The following is a 22,154-nucleotide window of genomic DNA, read 5'->3' as shown; positions in this document are numbered from 1 at the left end:
CTTCAGATAAAATCTACTAAATGACAGATGAAATGAATGATTCTCTCTAGATTTAGGGTATACTCATTCATCCACATGAGAGTTGGGTTTTGTCTGACGCTTTAGTGAATAGTACTCTATAAAAAATCCAGAAATGGCTTGGGCTAGTAAAAAATCCCAAACGTTTGTTGAGTTCGAAGGAATTGCCTTAGAAAAAAAGATTTTTTGATTTTAATTCAGGAAAAAGAAGACTATTTTATGGAATTAAAGAATAATTCCCCACTATTACTTAGTTTTATTGATGTGTTTTGAGTTTTGACATTTGAGCCGGGCCTGCCTAAGTGATACGAAAATACACACCATCCATAACATGACATAAACTCAGTTTGAATCAACCCTTTAATATTTTATGACTCACACATACGAAGGTACAGATCGATATCACATCAACCAACATTTTTTCCGCCGGTTGAACTTATTATATTAAACGAAGATGGATCATATATTTAAATTAGTCAGTAGTCAAAACAATGACTTTGAACAATTAATTAAAGATAAGTCCGAATCCAACAAAACAGATAGATATTTTGATCTCCTAATAATATTATCAAGGAAGATTACGAAACTTTTAATTGTGTCTAAGAGAAAAACGTCATTTGAGTAATAAGAAATTTTAAAGTGGTTGCATATAATTAATATGTGCATATCTTGAATATCATGTTCTTCTTTCTTGCTTGCACGTATGTTACATTGAATATCAGAAGGACTTAATCTTAAGATTCCATGTTTGTTGCCACGATTAGAAACTATAGTAGAGAATTTCGTTTCTGTAATTATCAAGCATAAGTTTTTTAATGAGTCCATTCAATCCGCAGATAAGGCTGAATTTTCTAAAGAAAAAAAATGAAATTTACGATTTGTATATATTGTATAGTTTAATTCTGGATCAGTGTATAAAATTTTATCTTTTCGTTATCGAAGTCATTAGACTTAAGTCACTAAACTTGACTTCATTCACAGATTCAAGAGTTAAGTTACATTATGTGTGAACTAATGTTTTTTTTCTTAATACCAAGATTGATCATAAAACTACATAATTTTTTTTTTTTGATTTGTTAAAGGTGAATATTAAAAATAGAATTTAGAAAAATAAGAAGTGATTGGATCATAAAACATATAATTCAAGCAAGCAAATTAATGTATAGAGTAAATTCACATGGATAATAAAACAAATAAACAAACAAAATAAATTATCCACACAAAGACAACCAATACTTTTTTAGAAAAATGTACCATGAAGAAAATTCAAGCCTTTTGTGGCTCTGCCGCCGGAGTTTCCGGTGCCTTGGCCGGAGTTTCGACCACCTTAGTTTCCGGAGCCTTGGTCAACGGAGTCTCAACCACCGGCGCTGGGGCAACCACTTCTTTCTTCACCTCCTCCACAGGTTTCTTCTCTTCCACGGCTGGCTTCTTCTCTTCTTCCACGGCTGGCTTCTTCTCCTCTTCCACGGCTGGCTTCTTCTCTTCCACAGTCGCCGTCTTCTTCTCCTCTTCAACGGCTGGCTTCTTCTCCTCCTCCGCAGCTACGGGGGCCTGGACTGGAACCGGAACCTCGGCTGGTTTAGCCTCTTCTTTCTTCTCTTCAACGATTTCTATCTCTTTCTCCCCGGTTGCAATTACTTCCTCCGGTTTGGTTTCTTCTACCTTAGCTGGTTCTTCGGTTTTGACAACCTCCCCCACAACTTCAGCATCTCGTGGCTTCTCCTCAACAACATCAGTCTTTTTTTCTGGACTCTTCTCAAACAATCTCTTAAACCTTGGAACAACCTTTGATTTCCAATAACCCATCTTTTCTTAAAGATTAATAATCCTGCCACCAACAAGAAAAACCATTCTTAGAACTTTTCTATGTATATGGTTTTTGCGGTTAGTTACATAAACATAACGAAAACAAAACATCTTCAACTTATAACCTAAACGACTAAAAAGAACGAGACAAGATAATCTGATTCACATCGATCAATCTTAGATTCATGTCTATATTTGTTCATGAAGAAACTTACCCGAGATGATGAGGCTTCGTGAGGTTCTTTGTTCTTTTTTTGTTTGTCTCTCTGATTTTTTGAGAAACCCTTCTCGTATTATAGAAGGGATTTATCTTCTAATCACAGTTTTGGTTTTATTTAGAATGACGTTACTACCCTTATCCTTTTCTGTCGTTGTCCACCTTTTTCCCCGTTGGCGCCAGAACCGAATCTGTTGGCTGGTACACAAGTCCGGTTTAACAATGGTGAACCTGGAGACAGATACACAAAATTAAGAAAACCAATACATCTTTTGAAAAAAAAAACTATATTTATCAAATTCATAGATTCGATTAAGTAATTTGGAAAGAATATAAACCTTTGATTTTGAATATTCGGGTTTATTGAAAAACCGGTTCAGAGTAAAAAAAAAAGAGAAGACAGACTTGACAATGATGAGAAGGGTAGGTACGTAAATTTTTCAAAACATATTTGCCAGCTGGCGATAGTATTGTAATCACAGTTGGCAAATATAGAAAATGTGATCTGCCATGGTGATCTGTAAGGGTATTTGGCACATCCATATTTTAAGGTAATATTAGTCTGTTTAAATTTATAGTTATTTTAATATTTCTAATCTTAGCTTAGACAAATATATAATTTTACAATTAGTAGAATTTTTTAGTCAACTCATTAGCTGTAATCTAAAATTCGTGCCGCTGTCTTGATTTAAGAAACTAAAATAGCACCAAATTGGAGATCTGTATCCTCATACTCTGGCTTTATATTAAAAGGAAATTTAATCTACTGAGATTATTATATTTTTGAATAGTTAAGACTTAAGACAGACATCCCACCCACAATATCTAAGAATAAAGTATGAAATCTTCTTCATGTAACATGGTTTACACTCCTCTCTGTCTCTCAATATAAGTTCGATATAAAAAAAACAAACAAACAAATTCTAACTATTTGATTTATTATAAAAATACGCCAAAAAACACTTTGGTATTACCAAACGGTTATAAATTTATAATCTATAAAATACCCTAAAATATTACTAACACAAGATTTACGAAAAATTATAACACACTCTACAAATTTACAAGATAACACTTCAACACAATTATAATATTTTAATTATTTTCTAGGTTTTGATAGTCTATTTACATTTATGGTATAACTTTTAGAGTGTAAAATTTAGAGTTTGATTTTAAAATAGATTGCTAATTTTAGAACTCTAAAGACAATGTCGTAAGTTTGAAAATAAAACTTACCTTTGTGTTATTTGTGAGAATTAAAATAACTTAAAATATCAGTAAAACATGTTTTATGAAAAATTATAGCATCATAAATTTCCTAAAACAGCATTATTTGACACATAACAATATTTTAAATTAAATATAAAATGAACTTAAGTTTGGATTTTCTATTTTACATTTAGGGTATAGTTTTGAGAGGGTAGAGTTTAGTATTTAGAGTTTAGGGTTTAATACTAAAAATATAATTTTGAAATATAGTGTTATTTTTAATTAGAACTTTAGAAATGATGCTAAATTTGGAAACGAAACTTATTTTGGTGTTATTTTGTGAGAATTGCCCTTTATTATTTTACTTCCCTTTTTGGTTAAAAATAAAGAGAAATTAAACACCCTTAAATAGTACTAAAACATGTTTTATAGACAAAAATAGCATAAACTGCATAAATTTCCAAAAGTAGCACTATTTAACACAATTAAAAAAAAATTTAAAAATTTAGGTTTGGATTTTTTAATTTACATTTAGGGTATAGTTTTGAGGGGGTAGGATAAAACTTTACCCCCTCAAAACTTTTAGGATATTTTGAATTTAAGATTTAATTTTGAAAGATTAATTTTGAAATATAGTGTTATTTTTGGAATTTTAGAGATGTTGTGCTAGATTTAGAAACAAAACAAATTTTAATGCTATTTTTGAGAATCTCCCAAAAATAAATTATGCATAAAGTTTCTATTGCTTGTATGGGAAATTGATATACGTTCTCTTATTAATTGCATATATAAATTGATTATTAGAAATTTAATTTATAAATTATTTAAAATTTTAGATCAACACAATATCAATGAATTTAAAGTATAAACATTATATAATAAGATAAAAATAAAACTTAAATTATGCATTAAATTTATATTACTTATATGGGAATTTGACATGTGCCAACTTATTTATTGCACACATATATATATATATATATATATATATATCAATTAATATATATTTTATAAAATTATGCATAAATATAAAATCATTAAACTTGGGGCCTTTGTAAATATGATATAAAAAATACATAATATGTTACTATAATTTATGTTATCTTTTCATATTTTATTTATAGTTAAATCTAAAAAAATGTGTGATACCAAATCAGTAGTAGTTTTCTTTATTCTTTTAAAATACTTAAAGATAACGTAATGATTTACATGTTTTTGTTTTTACGTGAGTAATCATAATAACCATTAAACTATGTAACTATAAGTTAAAAAGACCAGGTTTCTTCTTGTTATGGTGTGATTCGGTTTACTCACCAACTCTTTGTCTTTATAGTAAGGGAATGGTATATTGCTATCATGGAGAGAAGATGATGTCTTCTTAATAACATTCCTTACTTGGCTTTTGTTAACATGCTTATCGTTTGCTGAATTTTAATTTGTGCCCAAATGTAACAATAACCCAGATACAAATAAGTTTATATACATATGGTAAATTTTTTTTAACATCTATACATATGGTAATTATATATCTATTCACATTAGTTTTTATTTTATGAAACTAAATTGTAAAAACTCATGTATTTCACATTAAGTATTTGTGTCTTATTTTCTTTTAAGAGTCGTATAGGAGACCAAATTAAGTTAGATATGGATATTTTTCTAGTCACGTAATAATACGGATTTTATTAAATCATACAACAACACATATATGCCCCCAGTAGAACATTCAGTTTTCCTTTGTGTTGAACTACAGATAAAGATTTGGATCCGACAACCTTAGCACGGGCGTGGCAACAAGTGGATTTTTCAGTTTCAACACGATCCCGAAAGTTTCCTCGACCCCAACTCTCTCTTCTTGGGGAATTATCCAATCAAAAGAATGCAAGAACGTAGCCAGATTGTAAAGAACAACCCTCTCGCCCATAGCCATTCCCGCACACATCCTGCGACCAGACCCAAACGGTAGATAATTGAAGTCGTTTCCGTTGAAGTCACAAGACTTATCAAGAAACCTGTCAGGATCAAATTTTAGTGGATCCTCCCATATGTTTGGATTCCTATGGATCGCCCACACATTGATGAAAATCTTTGAATCTTTAGGGATGGTAAAGCCGCCCACCACGGTGGTTTGTGAAGGGCGGCAAGGAACAAGGAGTGGAATAATTGTGTGAAGCCTTAGAGTTTCTTTCATAATGGCCAGAATATATGGAAGTTTAGAGATGTGAGATTCCTCCACTACTTTGTTTTTGCCCACAACTTTGTCAAGCTCTTGTTGAGCTTTCTACATGATATCCGGGTTGTGTAATAGCTCGGCCATGGCGAATTCTATGACGTGTAATGATGTGTCTGTACCAGCGAGCACCATGTCCTATACAATAAACAAACCAGCTTTTAAAAATATATTTGCATTATGAGGGACAAATTTTTTTAACGTACCATGAGCAACGCCTTGACATCGTTCATGTTTAGTTTTGTCTTGTCATCTTCTTCATCCTTGACTTTCAACAATACATCCAGAAAATCCACAACTCTCCCATCACTTTCCCTATCCATTTCTAGCCGTTGGTTAATGATCCGGTCAAACATCCGGTCCATCATTTAAGCCGGTCTTCGCATACGCTTAAACAAACCCTGAAGATCAAACCGGCTCAATACCGGAAAAAAAGTCAGAGATATTAGGCTTTAGCAAGAGGTCATTCATCTCTGTAATCAATTCTAAAAACTCGGCTCCAACAATCTCCCTCTCTTCTCCCTTGACCGTCGTGCCCCGTAGCATCTGCGTCACAACATTTAAAATCATCAAGAATATCTGTTCTCCTAGGTTAACGGGAGACCCGACCTGAGCCTGGTCTGCTAAGTATCGGACTGTTTTCCGAGTCTCTCCACGACGGAGTTCAGTAGAGGAATCCAGCATGGCGTTGCTTAGTATCCTGTTAACACAAAGTTTCCTAAGCATCCGCCACTTTGGTCCATACAGTGACCAAACAATCTCAATACCACCGTACGTATTGGCCGGAGCAACAGCAGGGACATCATGGTTCGCAAAGATGAGATCATTGGTTCTAAGAATTTCTTGCACCACTTCAGAATAGGTGACCACAATTGTCAGCTTGGCCCCGAGCCAGAGTTTGAAAATTGGACCGTGCTTTTTAGCTAGCCCTTGGAAATAGGTGTGAAGCTCTGGTTGAAGAATGGAAGGTTGCCGATAATAGGAAAGCCATAAGGTCCCGGTGGCAAAGGTAGAGACTGCCGTTTGTATTTAGCGTAAAGCCAAAAATACCAACAGACAGAGAATACAGTGATCACAGTTAAAACATAGTCCAGGTTGTCCATGCGAAATGGGTTCTTGAAGAGACTAAAAATGTCTGTCATGTTTTATTTTCTTCATAGATTTGATGTAGGGAACCTAGGAGCCGTTGTTTTGATTTTATAATTGGCTATCAAGTCAGCAACATTTTCTGAGAGTTCCCTAACCATGGTTATTCTTATTTTTTGTCTTTAAAAAAATAAAATGACTAAATTACACACATATTAATTAATTTTTGTCGATCAATATATATATTTCTATCAGAAAAATACTTCGTTTGGTCATTAATTTTTATCTTATAGTATATTAGATGTTAACTGATATCCAGTTTCCCTTAAATTATTAAAGAGGCTGTTTTACAAATTGTATTCTACATTCGTTACAATGTACAAACGAGAGATTTAAGCGTATGGAACACTGAGAAAATGTTGACAAAAAAATAAAATAAAAAGTTAACAAAAATAAAAAGAATACTGAGAAAATGTTACAAAGCAAATCGGTGCATCTAGAATCCAGAATTACAATTTTCCCACAGACAAACACACATGTCAGTACTATTACTATATATGTAACATATATGGTTCTCTTGACTGCTCTTTTGATTCCACTCATTTGTAAGAAACAAACTAGGACAACTCAAAGATTTAAATAGCTACCTAACATGATAACATCTAGTACAGTCACGGGCTCTTCACAAAAAGAATTGCTTTACTTAGGTCTAGGACCATCGATGGAGCTTTGATTTGTAAGAAATCTTAAATTGAAGTACACGAGAGGCTTCAAGATGTTGTTCCAAAAGTGGTATATTACCTGACATCAAATACAGTGACGGACTCTTCACAAAAATAAAAAGATAACAACAAGCTTTAATAATTGGGTCTAGGAGAATAGGACCATAAATGGAGCTTTGTAAGACATCTTTAGTTAATAAGGAAAAACACGAAGAAACTAGACAAGAGGCTTACAGAGGCTGTTTCTCAAATTCTATATTACCCTAAGATTTAGTACAGTCCTCTTCACAAAATATCTATTTTCTCTATTTTATTAATTAAACTCATCATTTTGGTTAGAGCCAAGGAGAACTGGTGAGAAGTGTGGATGTTAAAGAGCGATTGGGAAACCTGGAAATGGAGTTTGATGGTGGAGCTTAATTTAGTTAATTTAGTTTTATTTCCTATATAATATTTTGTCAAATTTTATTGAATTTCCTTGTTGCATTAGGGTTATGTTTAGGGTTTTATTTTAGTATTTCATTAACTTTGGATGTAACTTAGAAGGATAATTTTATTAGTCTTCTCTATAAAGTTTATAAGTTCATTTCTTTATATAGTGGGTTTTATACTTCTTATTTTCAATTTAATCACTACAAGAAAATAGCCTGTTTCCAACGAAAATACTAGTTGGAAATCCGTCAGAAACAGCCATAACCGACATATTTCCGACAGAATTGTGCCGTCGATTACAGATCGTCGGAAATTTTAAACCGTCAGAAAATCAATACATATTTCTGACGAAACACCGACGACAAATCTCCAATGGTTCTCTGATAAATATGTTTGTCGGTAAACCCCGTCGGAAAGTTGTTGGAGAATACTGACGATTTACCGACAGAGTTTTGTCCAACGGTTTTACGACAAAATTCCGATGTAGTTATTTCCGACAAATTTCCGATGCGGTATTTCCGATAGTGTTCTAACGGTATGTTTTTCCGACGGAATTCCAACGGTATATTAATTAAATACCTTTTTAACATCCAACTAATATATATAACCCTATTGGTTTATTTTAATTTTAAAATAGTTATTTATATTTAAATTTTAATAATTTATAAAAAGAATAAATTAGATATTAAAAAGGTATTTAAGAAACTAATAATATACATTAAATTCAAGATATTTTAAGACAACAAAAGAAATACAATACAATACAAACAAACAGATTTTCTAAAGATCATCGGGAACATCTGAAAACTTGGAACGCATGAAATCGAGAATCTAGACTTCAAGTTATCTTTTGTTTTACCTGGAACATTTAAGACGGTGTTCATGACATTACCAAAGAAGGTTTTCTCAGTATGCATGACATCTAAATTATGCTTTAGTAGTTGATCCTTCCAATATGACAACTTAAAGAAAATACTCTTCTTATGCCAATTGTGATTAACTCCATAACCATTAACAGGTTCATGCCTATTACCACCAACTTCAACCGTCATATCCGCATCAAAATCTCGTAATTGAGTTAGCACATAAGAACCATCAACCTCAGGAGGTGGCCCTTCAAAAACTTTTTTGTTCTTAGTAAACAAGGTGGAGCTCCGGCGATAAGGATGGTTACTCGGTAAAAATCGTCTATGACAATGAAACCAACAAGTCTTTCGTCCTTGCTTTAACTGGAACGCATCAGTGTTATCTTGACAATATGGACAAGATAATCTTCCAATGAGTTGTTCATCCAGATAACATACCATATGCGGGGAAGTCGCTTATGGTCCACATAAGTACTGCATGCATGAAAAAATTCTGCTGACATGAAACATCAAAAGCTTTAACACCATGCTCCCATAAAATTTGCAACTCATAGATAAGTGGTTGAAAGAACACATCAAGTGATCTTCTAGGATGCTCTGGACCAGGAACGAGGATAGTCAAAAACAGAAACTCTCGCTTCATGCACAAAGATGGCGGCAAGTTGTAAGGAGTCACAATAACTGGCCACAACGAGTATTGCCTCCCATGCTTCCCAAAGGGATTAAATCCATCCGTACATAATCCAAGGTATACATTCCTTCGCTCAAAAGCAAAACTAGGATACACTGATTGAAAATGTTTCCATGCTTCTGCATATGAGGGATGCGTAATTTCACCTTCAGTTGTATGCTCTGCATGCCATCTCATTGGCCCCGCTGTGCACTCTGACTGATATAACCTCTTCAAACTCTCTGATAATGGCAAATACCACATATGTTTATACGGAATTGGAACTCTTCCACTAGTTTCTTGATATTGAGGTTTGCGACAAAACGTACATGTCAAGTGATCTGCATCTTCTCTCCAAAGTAACATACAATTGTCGATACACACATCTATCACATGATATGGCAAACCGCAATGACCAATTTATCTTCTGGCAAAATATCTTTCACAAAATCAGTAATCGCAACCACACATTCCTCAGACAAATTGTAATCTGTTTTGATACCCATCAACCTAGTTGCAGCTGATAACGGTGAATGACATTCATTACATCCTTTGTATAATGGATGCTTAGCTGCGTCTAACATATCAAAAAACCTTTGTGCTTCTAGATTGGGTTCCTCTATACTATCACTAGCTATATCAAACGATTGTACATTTTCACGAACGTATCATTCACCATCGGAACAGTTTTTGATATTAGCATCTACTTCAGCTATTGGTTCCTCTAAACTATCCCCATGATAATGTTCGCTACAACTAGCATAATCCACCATTGACCCATTCTCACCATGCATAAACCAAATTTTGTAACCCGGCATAAAGCCTTGCCCATACAAATGCAACCAAACTTGAGATACAGGAATACATCTAAAATTTCGACAAGTACAACATGGACAATACATTTCTTTGGAATTTATTGTTACCGGTTGGTTTGTCGCATACGCCATGAACTGTTGAAGACATTCTGCATAATCTGGCGTAAGTAAATTTGTCATTGGATCATGTCTGGGTTGGTCCATCCATGATCGAAAATAATTAAACGGATTTGAAGAAGACATTTTTCTTTGGTTTTGTGTTTTTCTTTTGCAAATTATGTGAATGAGTGTAGAGTCATTTATAGATATCTTTTTTTTTCCTTCGGATTTCTGACCGTTTTCCGATGGAATATCAGAATTTCGAAATGGCTAGAAACGGCTATAATAACGGCTAAATTTTCGTCGGAAACCCGTTGAAAATTACCGACGGGTAATTAGACATCGGAAGGTCGTCGGGAATTTGCGACACATTTCCAACAATGATTAAGGCGTCAGAATATCTATCCTTTTGTCAGACCCTCGTCAGAAATTTCCGACGCAATACCAACGCTCGTTGTCCCATTGGAAATGTCCGACACATTTTCGTTGCTGTGTTTTATTGTTGGAAATGTGTTGGATGTTTCTCGAAATTCGGTCGGAATTTTCCGACGGATAGCTCTCTGTCACAAATTCCGTCGAAAACGACCGTGTTTTCTTGTAGTGAATGTTAAACTATAATCAAAACGAAGATAATGTTTTTTACATCAATGTGTAACATGTTGCTGAGATAATAGTTTAAAAAAAAAACAGAGACTATATAAAACTAGCCGATGAGTGGTTTATAGTCTTGATTGCAACCAAAGTTGAAAACCATTTGCATATTTGTGATCACCAAGAGTGTTACGGAAGAGAACCGATTTTGCACTTGCTTATCAATCCATCCGATCACGCAAACTACTGTATTCGGCTTCTCTCCATGCCTTCGTCCGTTCCTCTCTTTCCAAACCGCATATAGGACAGCCTGAAACAGATAGCAGGAAAGAAAACTTTCCACCCGGTCATGTCCCTGCTGTGAGACCATATTTAAAATTGTGGACCAGTCATTAGAGTGCCTATCCTTGAATACACCTTTGCCAAGAGTGTTCCAGATTGTAGCAGCGAATGGGCAAGTGAAGAACAGATGTTCCCTTGTTTTCATAATGCAACTGCAAAACACACATTTTGCTGAAGCTCCATTGTTCCACTGCAGAATTCGACCCATATTGAAAGTCGGCCATGGACTGCCAGCCAGGTACAAAAAGCTTGTTTAGGGGTTCCATGAGTGAACCAGAATCCTTTGTGCCAGGTTACTGATATATTATGGTTTTTACAGTTTTTACCATGATATATGTGTGTTTATAGAGTCTTTTGATTTGTTTAAGGTTTTTTTGAGTCTTAGTAGGACTAGGTACCATTTGGCATGGATGAGAGCATATTGGAGCATTTGGAAGCAATTTGGAACATATGTGAGCATTGAGGCTGAAGAAAAGAAACTTTGAGATGATTTTGGATGATAATGTCGATTGACACCTCATTGGTGTCGCTCGACACCCTTTGCGACACACAAAGAAACCTAAGTTTTGAAGATTTACAAAGTTGTCCCAAAGTTCTCTTTAATTGCAACATTAGTCTCCGACGTGTTTTAGGCATACATTATACTTTTTAGGTTTTAGAAACCCTTATGCTTTAATTTTTGCTGCAACCTTTGAGAGAGAGAGATATTGAGAGATTTTGGGAGAGAAATATTTGAATTCATCTATAGAGATAAGATTTCTAAACTCTTTATTTTCTCTTGTGATTTCTATTGCAATTATTCAGAAAGATGTCTTGTTCTTAATTGATTATGACTGAATTTAGGGATTATTCAGAGAAATATCTGCTTGTTAGGTTTAGGATTTCCCATTAGGGATTTTATTGTTTGTTAGATCTGTTGATTTTGTGGGATTCATATTCTTCTAAGATTATAATAATGTTTTATTTGTTTGAGTGGTTTTGATTGTTTTAATCAGCTTTAGTTTATAATCTATTTTGTTTTGCATTTACTCAGGTAAAGATTGCAAGTTAAGAGAAGAAAGACACAAAGTGAGACACTGAGAAAAAAGAAAACTGGATTCGTTTAATTAGTGTTTTTTGTTGATTGTCTAATATTCGTTCCTAACGTAGCTACAATTTATCTAATAAGCCATAGCTTTCATATTTTACCTAAGGCTTGTGTCGATCTTAGCGTGAAAGGATTGATAAACCTGATAGATGTGAATTTGTGTTGTAGAAACACTAATTTTAGTGGATGTCTTATGTTAAACAAAAGACGACGCATATGTTGTCACGATATATGAGTTGTAATTAACCATTTATATTCCTAAAACTTTATATTGAAAATTCAAAAACTAAGAAGATAATGTATTTTAAACATTTGAAAGATTTAAATATTGAGATAACTATAATAACAAATTGGACAGATTTAAAAGGGTAATTTAAATCATGAAAATTATCCTAAAATAACTCTAAAATAAACTTTTAAACAATTATAGTACACACTCCACAAACTTCCAAAACAACACTATTTACACAATTACAATGTTCTAAATTTTTATACTGATTTTTTATTTTTAAAACATCATAAATATCTTAAACTATTTTTGTTAAGTACATTTGGTCGTGAATGCTTGCGGGTAACTCACCTATCTATGTTACTTTATGTTTATATTATAAAAAAATAATTCCGTTCGTATTATTGAAGATTAAATCATAGCATTTCTTTTGGTTAATTATTTTCCATTTAGATTTTGTTGAAATCGTTTTTAGTCTCATAATTAATTTACCTTTTGGATTGTTAAATTAGTTGAACTATTTTTTAAATTATATATTTTTCCACACAAGAGTGTGGGTAACTTTCCTAGTCTTTTATATTTTTAAGAAATTTCCACAATTTGGGTCCAGTTATTATTTTTGGTTTTAGAAAAATTAAAAGTAAATGTATAGACATATTATTAATTTATGCGGATTAATATATACATTTTTATTGGAAAAATTATTTGGTTTAGTCATTAATTTTTAACATATATACTAGATGTTAGCTGATATACAATTTCCTTTAAAATATTAAAGAAATTAGCCTCTAAACAGTAATTTTCAGAAATTGTGTATACTTCCTTCACCTTTCGTTACAACTTACAAAGGAGAGATATATGCCTATATATAGAACACTAAGAAAATGTTACAAAGCAAATCAGTGCAACTAGAATCCAGAATTAAAAGTTTCCCAGACACACACACATGTCGTCTGTACTATATATGGTTCTCCGGAATGGTCTTTTGATTCCGGAGATTAATATCGCTACCTAATACCTTTTTTTTTTTGTAAAAACCTTATGCCTTCATTCATTCAATATAGGTAGCCATTACAAGTACAGAGAAAAGGCAAGAGGCAAACTTGGAAACATTATAAAAAGGGCATTCCCCAATGTCAAAAGGTGATAAAAAGAGTTCATCGATTGTAGATTTCAAGACAGCTATGAACCATAGGCTTGGAAGTCTAATGGTACATTTGAGATCACGGTACATCAAGAGACCATCCTCGAGAGCTTCAAGGGACAGTTGAATGGTCACAGTCATATGGTATTGTGACGTTAACAAGAGTATCAATGCATCAATGTCCACAGGGGCGATAAGAGCCCACAATAACAGGACAACAGAGAAACTGGAGACTATGTTGATGTGATGTAGTCGGTTAGGGGTTGCTTTGAAACCCAAAGCATAAAGGTTGGATCACTTTGCGAAGTCGCAATAAGGACTGTTTGGTACGGGATCCATGTGATGGAGATGGTTGGGAGGCGATGCATGGAATCATCAGGTAGCCAGCTTAGTTGGTAGCCGTCAATGAACAAAATGTGTTCAAGATCAAGGGTACCACTTTTGCTAGAGCAGTTCAAGGAGTAAAAACCATATATATCCGTATGCTTTTATAACCAAATCTCAAATCCCTAAGAACAGCTAAGGCCAAGTTCCGTGTAAGAGATATGGATAACAAAAATAGCATTTTCCTTACCTTCCTCCAATGGAGTCTTCAACCAATGAGCAGATGAAAACGAAACAGGACTTGATAATGATAATCGATGGACGATGAAGTAAAGGGCCTGGGCTTGCTATTTTGACCAACCTGAGAATAATAGATGGGTTTGGCTCGTCTTTGCGGTAATGGGCCTGTCTTGAGGTCTAGTTCCACTAGGAGAAAACCTAGGTTTCCAGAAGAACGCCGCAAAGGGTGGTCAGATTGTCGGCCGCCCGAGACTGACAGAGAGATCTGCAGTGCAAAGAGATTCTCCGATGAGTGAGAGATCGACGGGAACATACATTGGCCGTGGCAGGAGTCGTCATTGGTAACTAGGTCCATTGGGGAAAATCCTAGTTTCATAATCGATTGTCGAGATGAGAGCTGGCTGGGGCGGCTGTTCGAAGTTAGCAGAGATGTTTGCGAAGCAGGAAGCATCTCCGGTGAGTGAAAGTTTGGCGGAAACAGGCGATGGCCTCGGTTTGAATTGACGATAGAAGCTAAGTCCATTGGAGAAAATCCTAGCTTCACAGTAAATTGCCATAGTGAGGGATGAGAATAATGGTTTCCCGAGGTTTTCGAAGAGAGTCTCTCTGGTGAGGTGGAGATCGGAGGGAGCATACGATGGTTTTGGTTTGGATCGGAGAGAAATTTTATTAGGGTTGGAGTAAGGTTAAAAAAGGGAAAAAAACGGGGAATAAACTTGAAAAAGATACACTAAAAAGAGAAGATATGAATTGAGCAGGAAAAGAGACAGATAGATCCCGACGTCGGCGAGCAAGAGCGTCACCGATGCCAGAAAATTTTGTTGAAAAAGCCTCTTCCATAATTGTGTCTGGGAGAAAAAATTAATTGCATAAACAAAAGAACATTTCACGGCTACCTAATACCTAATATCTAGTAATAACTACCTAATACCTAATATCTAGTAATTATCTAGCAACTTGCAAGAAACAAACTGGGACAACTCAGAGATTAATATGGCTACCTAATACCTAATATCTAGTAGTAACTAATAAGTTAACAAGGAAAAAGATGAAGAGGCTTTGAGACTTTAATACCTACCTAAGATGAAGAGTTCAAAAAGTGGTATATTACCTAACATCTCGCTAGGTTTTCCATTGCATATGTGAGCATCATTTTTCTAAGTACATATACATTATGTATTATTACAATTGCCATCAACTCTACAATCTTCCAAGTTAAACACATTTTCCCGAATCCCTTCTCTCTTTCTCTCACAAATCTGATTGATATGCTCAAATTAATCCTAGAGCTATTGTCTCAAATTACGAGATCATTGTAATATTTAGGGGTCGAAATCCACGGAGACTCAAGATCACACAATCGACTTAATAATATTTTACTTATGCTAAACAGAATAGATTGTATTAAAATAAAAAGAAAGAAAAGCAAATAAAATTTTTGTAATAAAGCATAAAAAATCCTATGAGAATCCCTAAACCTAACAAGAGAATTACTCAGATATCATTGCAAAAACACAGATCAAAATCTGAATAAATTGCATTAAGAAACAAAATAGAGAAGTAAGGGAGTTCGAAATCTCTCTCAACAGGGTTGAGTTCTGACTTCTCTCTTTCTCTCTCTCGCTCTCTCTCAAAAGTTTGCAGAAAATAAAGCTTAAGGGTTTCTAAAACCCTATAATCCTATTTATATCTTTCAAAACACGTGAGTGACTTAATATTGCAATTAGAAAAAACTTTGGGGCAGCTTTGTAAATCTTCAGAACTTTGAGAAACTCAGACTTGTCTTGGTATGAACACTGCATTGATCGATGCCAACACCTGCATCGGTCGATGCATGTCTCTAAACTCGTCTCTGAACTTCACAGCTTAGCCTTAATGCTCGAATATGCTCCAAATCCTCCTATTTTGCTCAATTATGCTCCATCTATGCCAATAAGTACCTTATCTTGTAAAGACTCAAAAACAACTTAGAAAACATATCAAAAGTCTCAAAAAGTACACTTATATCATGGTTAAAATCCGTAAAAACCATAATATATCTGATCATGAACTTCCAACTTACAAAATTTCCATGAATTCAAAATTGGATTTTAGGTATTTTGAGAATTTTCTAATGTGAATTTTTGTTTTAAGTAGGTCCATGATAATCCCTTAGAGCATGGTCCATGAATGATAAAAGAGTTCTTGTGATTTTCAAACTATTTTATTTAAGCTATGCTTTCTTGTTTGTTGACTGCTCAAGTAAAAACCCAATACATTTAACTACAAGGTAGTATATTCGAGGTCGATCCACAAGAACCAATAATACTCTAAAGATTCGTGAGAGTCGTTCTTAGCTAAAGCGACAGATTTGTTTGGTTTTTCGTTATCAAAGATCAATAAATGAAAAATAATAAAATGGTTGATTAAACAATAAGATAAAGTGTTGTGTTCTAGGAAAGTTCTTTGGGATTGTGGAAAAAGGCAATCAATGAATCAAGGGAATCACGATAACAAACTAATCCTCTCTTAGGAATTAGCCTCTAAACATGAAATCAACAATTATTAATCTTTTATTTGTAACCATGTTATTGAATTAGCATTAAACTTAAGTCTAATAAGTTTATAAGAATTTCTAACATCGTTAGGTAGAGGAGTGTTGATCATCTCAAATTGATTCAGGCATTTCATTAAATACTTTTGGTGTGTAACATAACCTAGGTTCTAGAACTAGGTGGTAAAAGTAATTCAAGCATTAAACACATTCAAGATGAAAAAACCAACATCGATTAGCACTAACTAAACATTCTATTCATAAATCGATCCATCCTGAAATCGCTAAAGCACGCTTACACAGTAGAGTTCTCTCGGGATGTTTTATCAAAAATAAATATATTTTTGTGACATAGGTTGTCAAATCAAAATTTTAAACCTCTCTATAAGCACCACCATATTCCTTGAAACTAGGGTGTTACACATTTATGCCTAGAACAAGTTTAGAAGATGGTGCTTGCGTTATTAACATGTGAAAGATGAGTTATAGTATAGAGTGATGTGAACAAATTGATTAATCAAAATCACCGTCTTCTTTTTTCTTCTTTTGGTTTGAGTTTGGTAACTAATGCAATCTTCTATTATTATTAGTATTAACTCTAAACGGAGCGGGTAATAAACGCCTGAATGTTTGCAATTGCAATTGTGTTGTTAAATTAGCCTATTTGCTTTATCACCGCCGGCTCAAAGATCAAATTAACATTGCGAGGAAACGTAGGTGTGTATATTTAATGTGTTGTTTAATTAAATATACACATTTTATTCAAACTCTGTCTAAAAATATAAATAATGCTATTGAACAAATCTAATGTCATTTTCCCTTTTTCCTTATTTCGTAAATTGAATTCATAGGGTACAAATGGTTGCACAATTAGAAAGGTTAAAGGAGTTGAAAAAAATTATTCAAGTAACTTTCACCATTTCATTAGAAGAGGTTGAAGAAGTTGATAAAAACTATTATCCATTCAACCTAAAAATTTGAAAAAATAAACTAATCCTACAGCAAAAATTATGTTTAATTTATTCAACCACTATTTTGAAAATGAATAGGTTAAATAATATTTAACTCAATTTTGTTCAACTTTAATTAATTCAACCATTTGCAGCCATAGTGCTTTAAAATTTCCACTAAAAAAAGAATACCAAAATTGCCATCAACTCTGATCACTTCCGTTGTGTATATATATATATATATATATATATATATATACCTCTACCGTCTTTCAAGTTATATCAGCTATCACTACTCTCTCTATCTATGGAAGCACTAAGAAATCTTGATCGGGAAAACTTTTTAAATTTTACAGAACTGCCATCCTCTCAATGGGGTGACCAGTTTCTCCGATTTTCCATGGCTGATTCGGTGAGTCCATTTATTTCAATCTGACTACCTATATATGTTATGATGTCTATATAAGTTGAGGTGTATTACCTTCCAGGATTTTGATGTCCTTGAAACAGAGATTAAACTACTAAAACCTGAAGTAATAGCGAACATATTCATGTTGCCTTCCGGTGACAAAGACGCAATGAAAACGAAAATTCTTTCGATTCATTTTCTGGAGAGTCTTGGTCTCTCTTATCATTTTGAGAAGGAGATCGAAGAGATCTTGAAACATGCTTTCGAGAAGATAGAAGATTTGATCGCTGATGAAAATGATTTGTACACAATCTCAACCATGTTTCGGGTTTTTAGAACATATGGTCTAAATATGTTGTCCGGTAAGTAATCTTTTTAAATAAGCCCTAGTATGTTTCTAGTCTTCCAACTCGGATGTGTGCATATATAATTGATATACTGAAAAATATATATATTTAATATTTCCATGAAGATGTTTTCAAAAGATTCAAAGGAGACGATGGTAAGTTCAAGGAATGTTTAATAGAAGATGTCAAGGGTATGCTAAGCTTCTACGAAGCAGTGCACTTTGGGACAACGACAGATCATATATTGGATGAAGTTTTAAGCTTCACACTTAACCACTTGGAGTCACTAGCTACAGGTCGCAGAGCGTGCCCACTACATATATCAAAGCTTATACAAAATGCTCTTCACATACCTCAGCACCGGAACATCCAAGCGCTGGTTGCAAGGGAGTATATCTCGTTCTATGAACACGAAGAGGACCGCGATGACACACTTCTTAAGCTAGCCAAGCTCAATTTCAAGTTCTTGCAGCTTCATTACTTCCAAGAATTAAAGACCATCACAATGTATGTGTGAATGATCTAGTTTTCTTCTAAGATAGCTGGGGTTCTTTCTGACTGCATCTTTTTATTCTTTTTTCATATTTTGGTAGGTGGTGGAGGGAATTAGAACATACATCAAACTTTCCACCTAACTTCAGAGAAAGAACTGTAGAGACTTGGTTTGCAGCTATGATGATGTACTTCGAGCCACAATTTTCACTTGGGAGAATTATGTCGGCTAAGTTGTACTTAGTAATCACATTTCTAGACGACGCTTGTGATACTTACGGTTCAGTTCCTGAAGTTGAAAGCCTGGTAGATTGTCTGGAAAGGTACCTTAATTATCTTAGCTATATCTATATATATACATTGCAAAGATTCATGTTTTAAATCACAAAAACCAATTATGAGTCTAGCATGGATCCCGATAACCAATGTCGTGTGATATACTAACAGATGGGATCCGGATTACATGAAAAATCTTCAAGGTCATATGAAGACTGCCTTCAAATTTGTGATGTATCTTTTTAAAGAGTATGAAGAAATATTGAGGTCACAAGGAAGATTATTTGTGATGGATAAGATGATAGAAGAGGTGATTACGTAAACTTTTATTATTCATGACCACCAAACCCAACCTTCGCTGGATGGTAATAAGTTGTAGCATGTTTAATTTTTTTTGGTAAGTAGTTCAAGATAATTGCAAGGACAAACCTCGAACTTGTCAAATGGGCGCGGGGAGGTCATGTTCCTAGCTTTGATGAGTATATAGAGTCTGGTGGAGCCGAGATTGGTACATATGCAACCATAGCATGTTCCATCATGGGACTTGGAGAGATTGGTAAAAAGGAAGCTTTTGAGTGGCTAATATCTAGACCAACGCTCGTTCAGATCTTAGGTGCAAAGACCCGTCTCATGGATGACATAGTCGACTTTGAGGTACTACATATATTACATATAAATATAGGAAAAATTATACAAATGAGACTGATAAAATTTCATCCAATATGGCCTATGTTATATAAAGGTCTAGCCTGTCATCTTCATTAGCCAAATTCAAAATTAGTCTCCAAAAATAAAAATTGTAGGTATCAGATGTGTTTTTACTTATAATAAATTATGTCTTACATGAATATATATCATGATAACACTAAATTAATAAAAAAAAATTTAGACAATTTAATACAAACTTCTCTTCGCATAATTTGTATGTTTTGAATGTTTTGGTATATATCTTCAGGAGGATATGGAAAAAGGTTACACTGCAAATGCACTCAACTATTACATGAACGAACACAGAGTTACAAAAGAGGAAGCCAGTAGAGAACTTGAAAAGATAAATGGAGATATGAACAAGATTGTAAACAAAGAGTGCTTGAAGAACACCACCATGCCACGCCGAATTCTTATGCAATATGTCAACTATTGGCGCTCATTGGATGTTCTCTATACCGCTGATGATGTCTACAACCACCGCGAAGGAAAACTCAAGGAATATCTGAGCATTTTGCTCTTCGATCCCATACTTCTTTAGAGACATGGGATGCATAAAATGTTTGTTTCTTTTGGTTTTTAATTTCGATATGCAATGGTGTTGTGTGATTGCGGTTCTATTTGATCGTTCTGTGTTTGATCATATTTTCTTACTACAATAAAATGTTGGTGTGTTTGAATTTCATATATGACTCTCCTTTTCTTTTTTTTTTTTGAAAAATACCATAAAATAACACTAAAAGAATTTTATGGACAACTATAGCACACATTCCATAAATTTCCAAAAATATTTACTACGGGATAAGCTCGTATCGTTTGTGTTGTGTTCCTAATCTTATTATGATAAGTCCAAGTCGTATATTCTTAGGAGTCTTAGGCCTTATCTTATTCACGGGTCTGTTGTATAAATACCAAAGTTCATAAGTTAATAAAACGAAGTTAGTTCGACACCTAATTCTAAATGGTATCAGAGCTAAGATCACAAAATTCTCTGAATTGTTAATTTCTCTTCTTTGTTTCATCGATAGTTTCGATCTTCTGTTTTTCAATTTTCGTTTCTTGCGTGACAAGCAATCATGTCTACGGTGGAGGATAGTTCTTCTGCAACCAAAACAGTTGTTGGTCAACAGCAAGAGACACCTGTGGTGTCTCCCTATACTTTGTCAAGCTCCGACAACCCCGGTTCCATGATCTCGTCAGTTTTGTTAACAGGCGACAACTACAACGAGTGGGCAACAGAGATGTTAAATGCCCTCCAAGCTAAACGTAAGACAAGGTTCATCAACGGAACAATCCCTAAACCAGCCGGTGACGATCCTAATTTGGAGAACTAGCTAACGGTGAACTCTATGATCGTTGGTTGGATAAGTACTTCCATCGAACCAAAGGTGAAATCTACAGTCACTTTTATAGCTAATGCTCATCAATTGTGGCTAGACTTGAAGAAGTGTTTCTTTGTTGGAAATAAAGTGCGTGTTCATCAACTTAAAGGTCAGCTTGCGTCGTGTCGACAAGAGGGCCAAGCGGTTATCGAATACTATGGCAAGTTGTCCTCTCTTTGGGAGGAATATCAGATTTATAAACCTCTCACTGTGTGTTCTTGTGGTTTGTGTACCTGTGGAGCTACCTCTGCTCCCGCAAAAGAAAGAGAGGAAGAAAAGGTTCATCAGTTTGTGCTGGGTCTCGATGAGTCCAGATTTGGTGGTCTGTGTGCCACTCTTGTTGCAATGGACCCTCTTCCCTCTCTTGGTGAAGTTTATAGCAGAGTAATAAGAGAGGAACAGAGGTTGTCTTCAACCTGTCAACGTGAACAAAAAGAGGAGGTTGTGGGTTTTCTTACCCGATTGGAGGCTACTAGTGGAAGCAAACCAGACTCAATCATGAGTAAGAGTCATCTCTCTTGCTCTCATTGCGGTCGTACTGGTCATGAAAAGCGTGATTGTTTGCAACTCGTCGGCTTCCCAGATTGGTGGACGGAGAGGTCTGAAAAGAGTAACAATGGTCGTGGTTCTAGCAGTAGAGGAAGAGGCGGTCGTGGTTCTTCTTTCAACAGCAACGGCCGTGGACGTGGTCAGCTGGTTGCTGTGCATGCTACAACCTCCAATTCGTCTGATTTTCCTGAGTTTACACAAGAACACTTGAAGGCTTTCACTCAGTTTCTTCAAGAAAAGTCCAACAATAACACGTCCGCAACCAATAGCTCCAACAAGTTGTCTGGTAAGATTAAAATTGGCAAAGTTATTTTGGATACTGGAGCATCTCACCACATGATAGGGAATATCTCTTTGCTAATCAATGTGGTTCCCATT

At 34.5% G+C, this 22,154-nt stretch overlaps 3 protein-coding genes across 4 annotated transcripts; 1 reads left to right on the top strand and 2 right to left on the bottom strand.

Moving 5' to 3' along the window:
- Positions 1-1,139: 1,139 nt before the first annotated feature.
- Positions 1,140-2,265, bottom strand: MAP18 (microtubule-associated protein 18). The gene is made up of 2 exons (XM_010443550.3): positions 2,043-2,265; positions 1,140-1,849 (listed from the first exon to the last, which is right to left on the bottom strand). Exon 2 carries the CDS (start codon positions 1,825-1,827, stop codon positions 1,285-1,287), a length of 543 nt encoding a protein of 180 aa, XP_010441852.1. The 5' UTR covers positions 1,828-1,849; positions 2,043-2,265; the 3' UTR covers positions 1,140-1,284.
- Positions 2,266-4,907: 2,642 nt separating this feature from the next.
- On the bottom strand, positions 4,908-6,696 carry CYP706A3 (cytochrome P450, family 706, subfamily A, polypeptide 3). Its single transcript, XM_010443549.3, is given in 4 exon segments — positions 4,908-5,621; positions 5,690-5,917; positions 5,919-6,448; positions 6,451-6,696. Coding segments are annotated over 4 exon segments (1,554 nt in total). The 5' UTR covers positions 6,626-6,696; the 3' UTR covers positions 4,908-5,000.
- An 11,172-nt stretch (positions 6,697-17,868) lies between these two features.
- On the top strand, positions 17,869-20,530 carry LOC104724969 (Terpenoid cyclases/Protein prenyltransferases superfamily protein). Of its 2 annotated transcripts, none has more exons than XM_010443547.2 (7): positions 17,869-18,025; positions 18,102-18,384; positions 18,495-18,876; positions 18,963-19,184; positions 19,309-19,447; positions 19,543-19,791; positions 20,093-20,530. In XM_010443547.2, exons 1-7 carry the CDS (start codon positions 17,921-17,923, stop codon positions 20,384-20,386), a joined length of 1,674 nt encoding a protein of 557 aa, XP_010441849.2. In that variant the 5' UTR covers positions 17,869-17,920; the 3' UTR covers positions 20,387-20,530. The 2 variants fall into 2 exon arrangements, with proteins under 2 accessions (XP_010441849.2, XP_010441850.2); XM_010443548.3 differs by having other exon boundaries at positions 17,888-18,025; positions 18,124-18,384.
- The last annotated feature ends 1,624 nt before the right edge of the window (positions 20,531-22,154 follow it).

This window comes from Camelina sativa, chromosome 11 (assembly GCF_030686135.1).
Source record: "Camelina sativa cultivar CO46 ecotype springtype chromosome 11, ASM3068613v1".
Lineage (NCBI taxonomy): Eukaryota > Viridiplantae > Streptophyta > Magnoliopsida > Brassicales > Brassicaceae > Camelina > Camelina sativa.
This window is presented reverse-complemented; position numbering and strand designations above follow the sequence as displayed.

Excerpts from the sequence above, each read along its gene's own strand:
- MAP18 (XM_010443550.3), bottom strand. The coding sequence starts at position 1,827 with ATGGGTTATTGGAAATCAAAGGTTGTTCCAAGGTTTAAGAGATTGTTT.
- LOC104724969 (XM_010443547.2), top strand. The coding sequence starts at position 17,921 with ATGGAAGCACTAAGAAATCTTGATCGGGAAAACTTTTTAAATTTTACA. Across the intron at positions 19,185-19,308 it reads CTGGTAGATTGTCTGGAAAG|ATGGGATCCGGATTACATGA; the intron begins GTACCTTAATTA and ends ATATACTAACAG. Across the intron at positions 19,448-19,542 it reads TGGATAAGATGATAGAAGAG|TTCAAGATAATTGCAAGGAC; the intron begins GTGATTACGTAA and ends TTTGGTAAGTAG.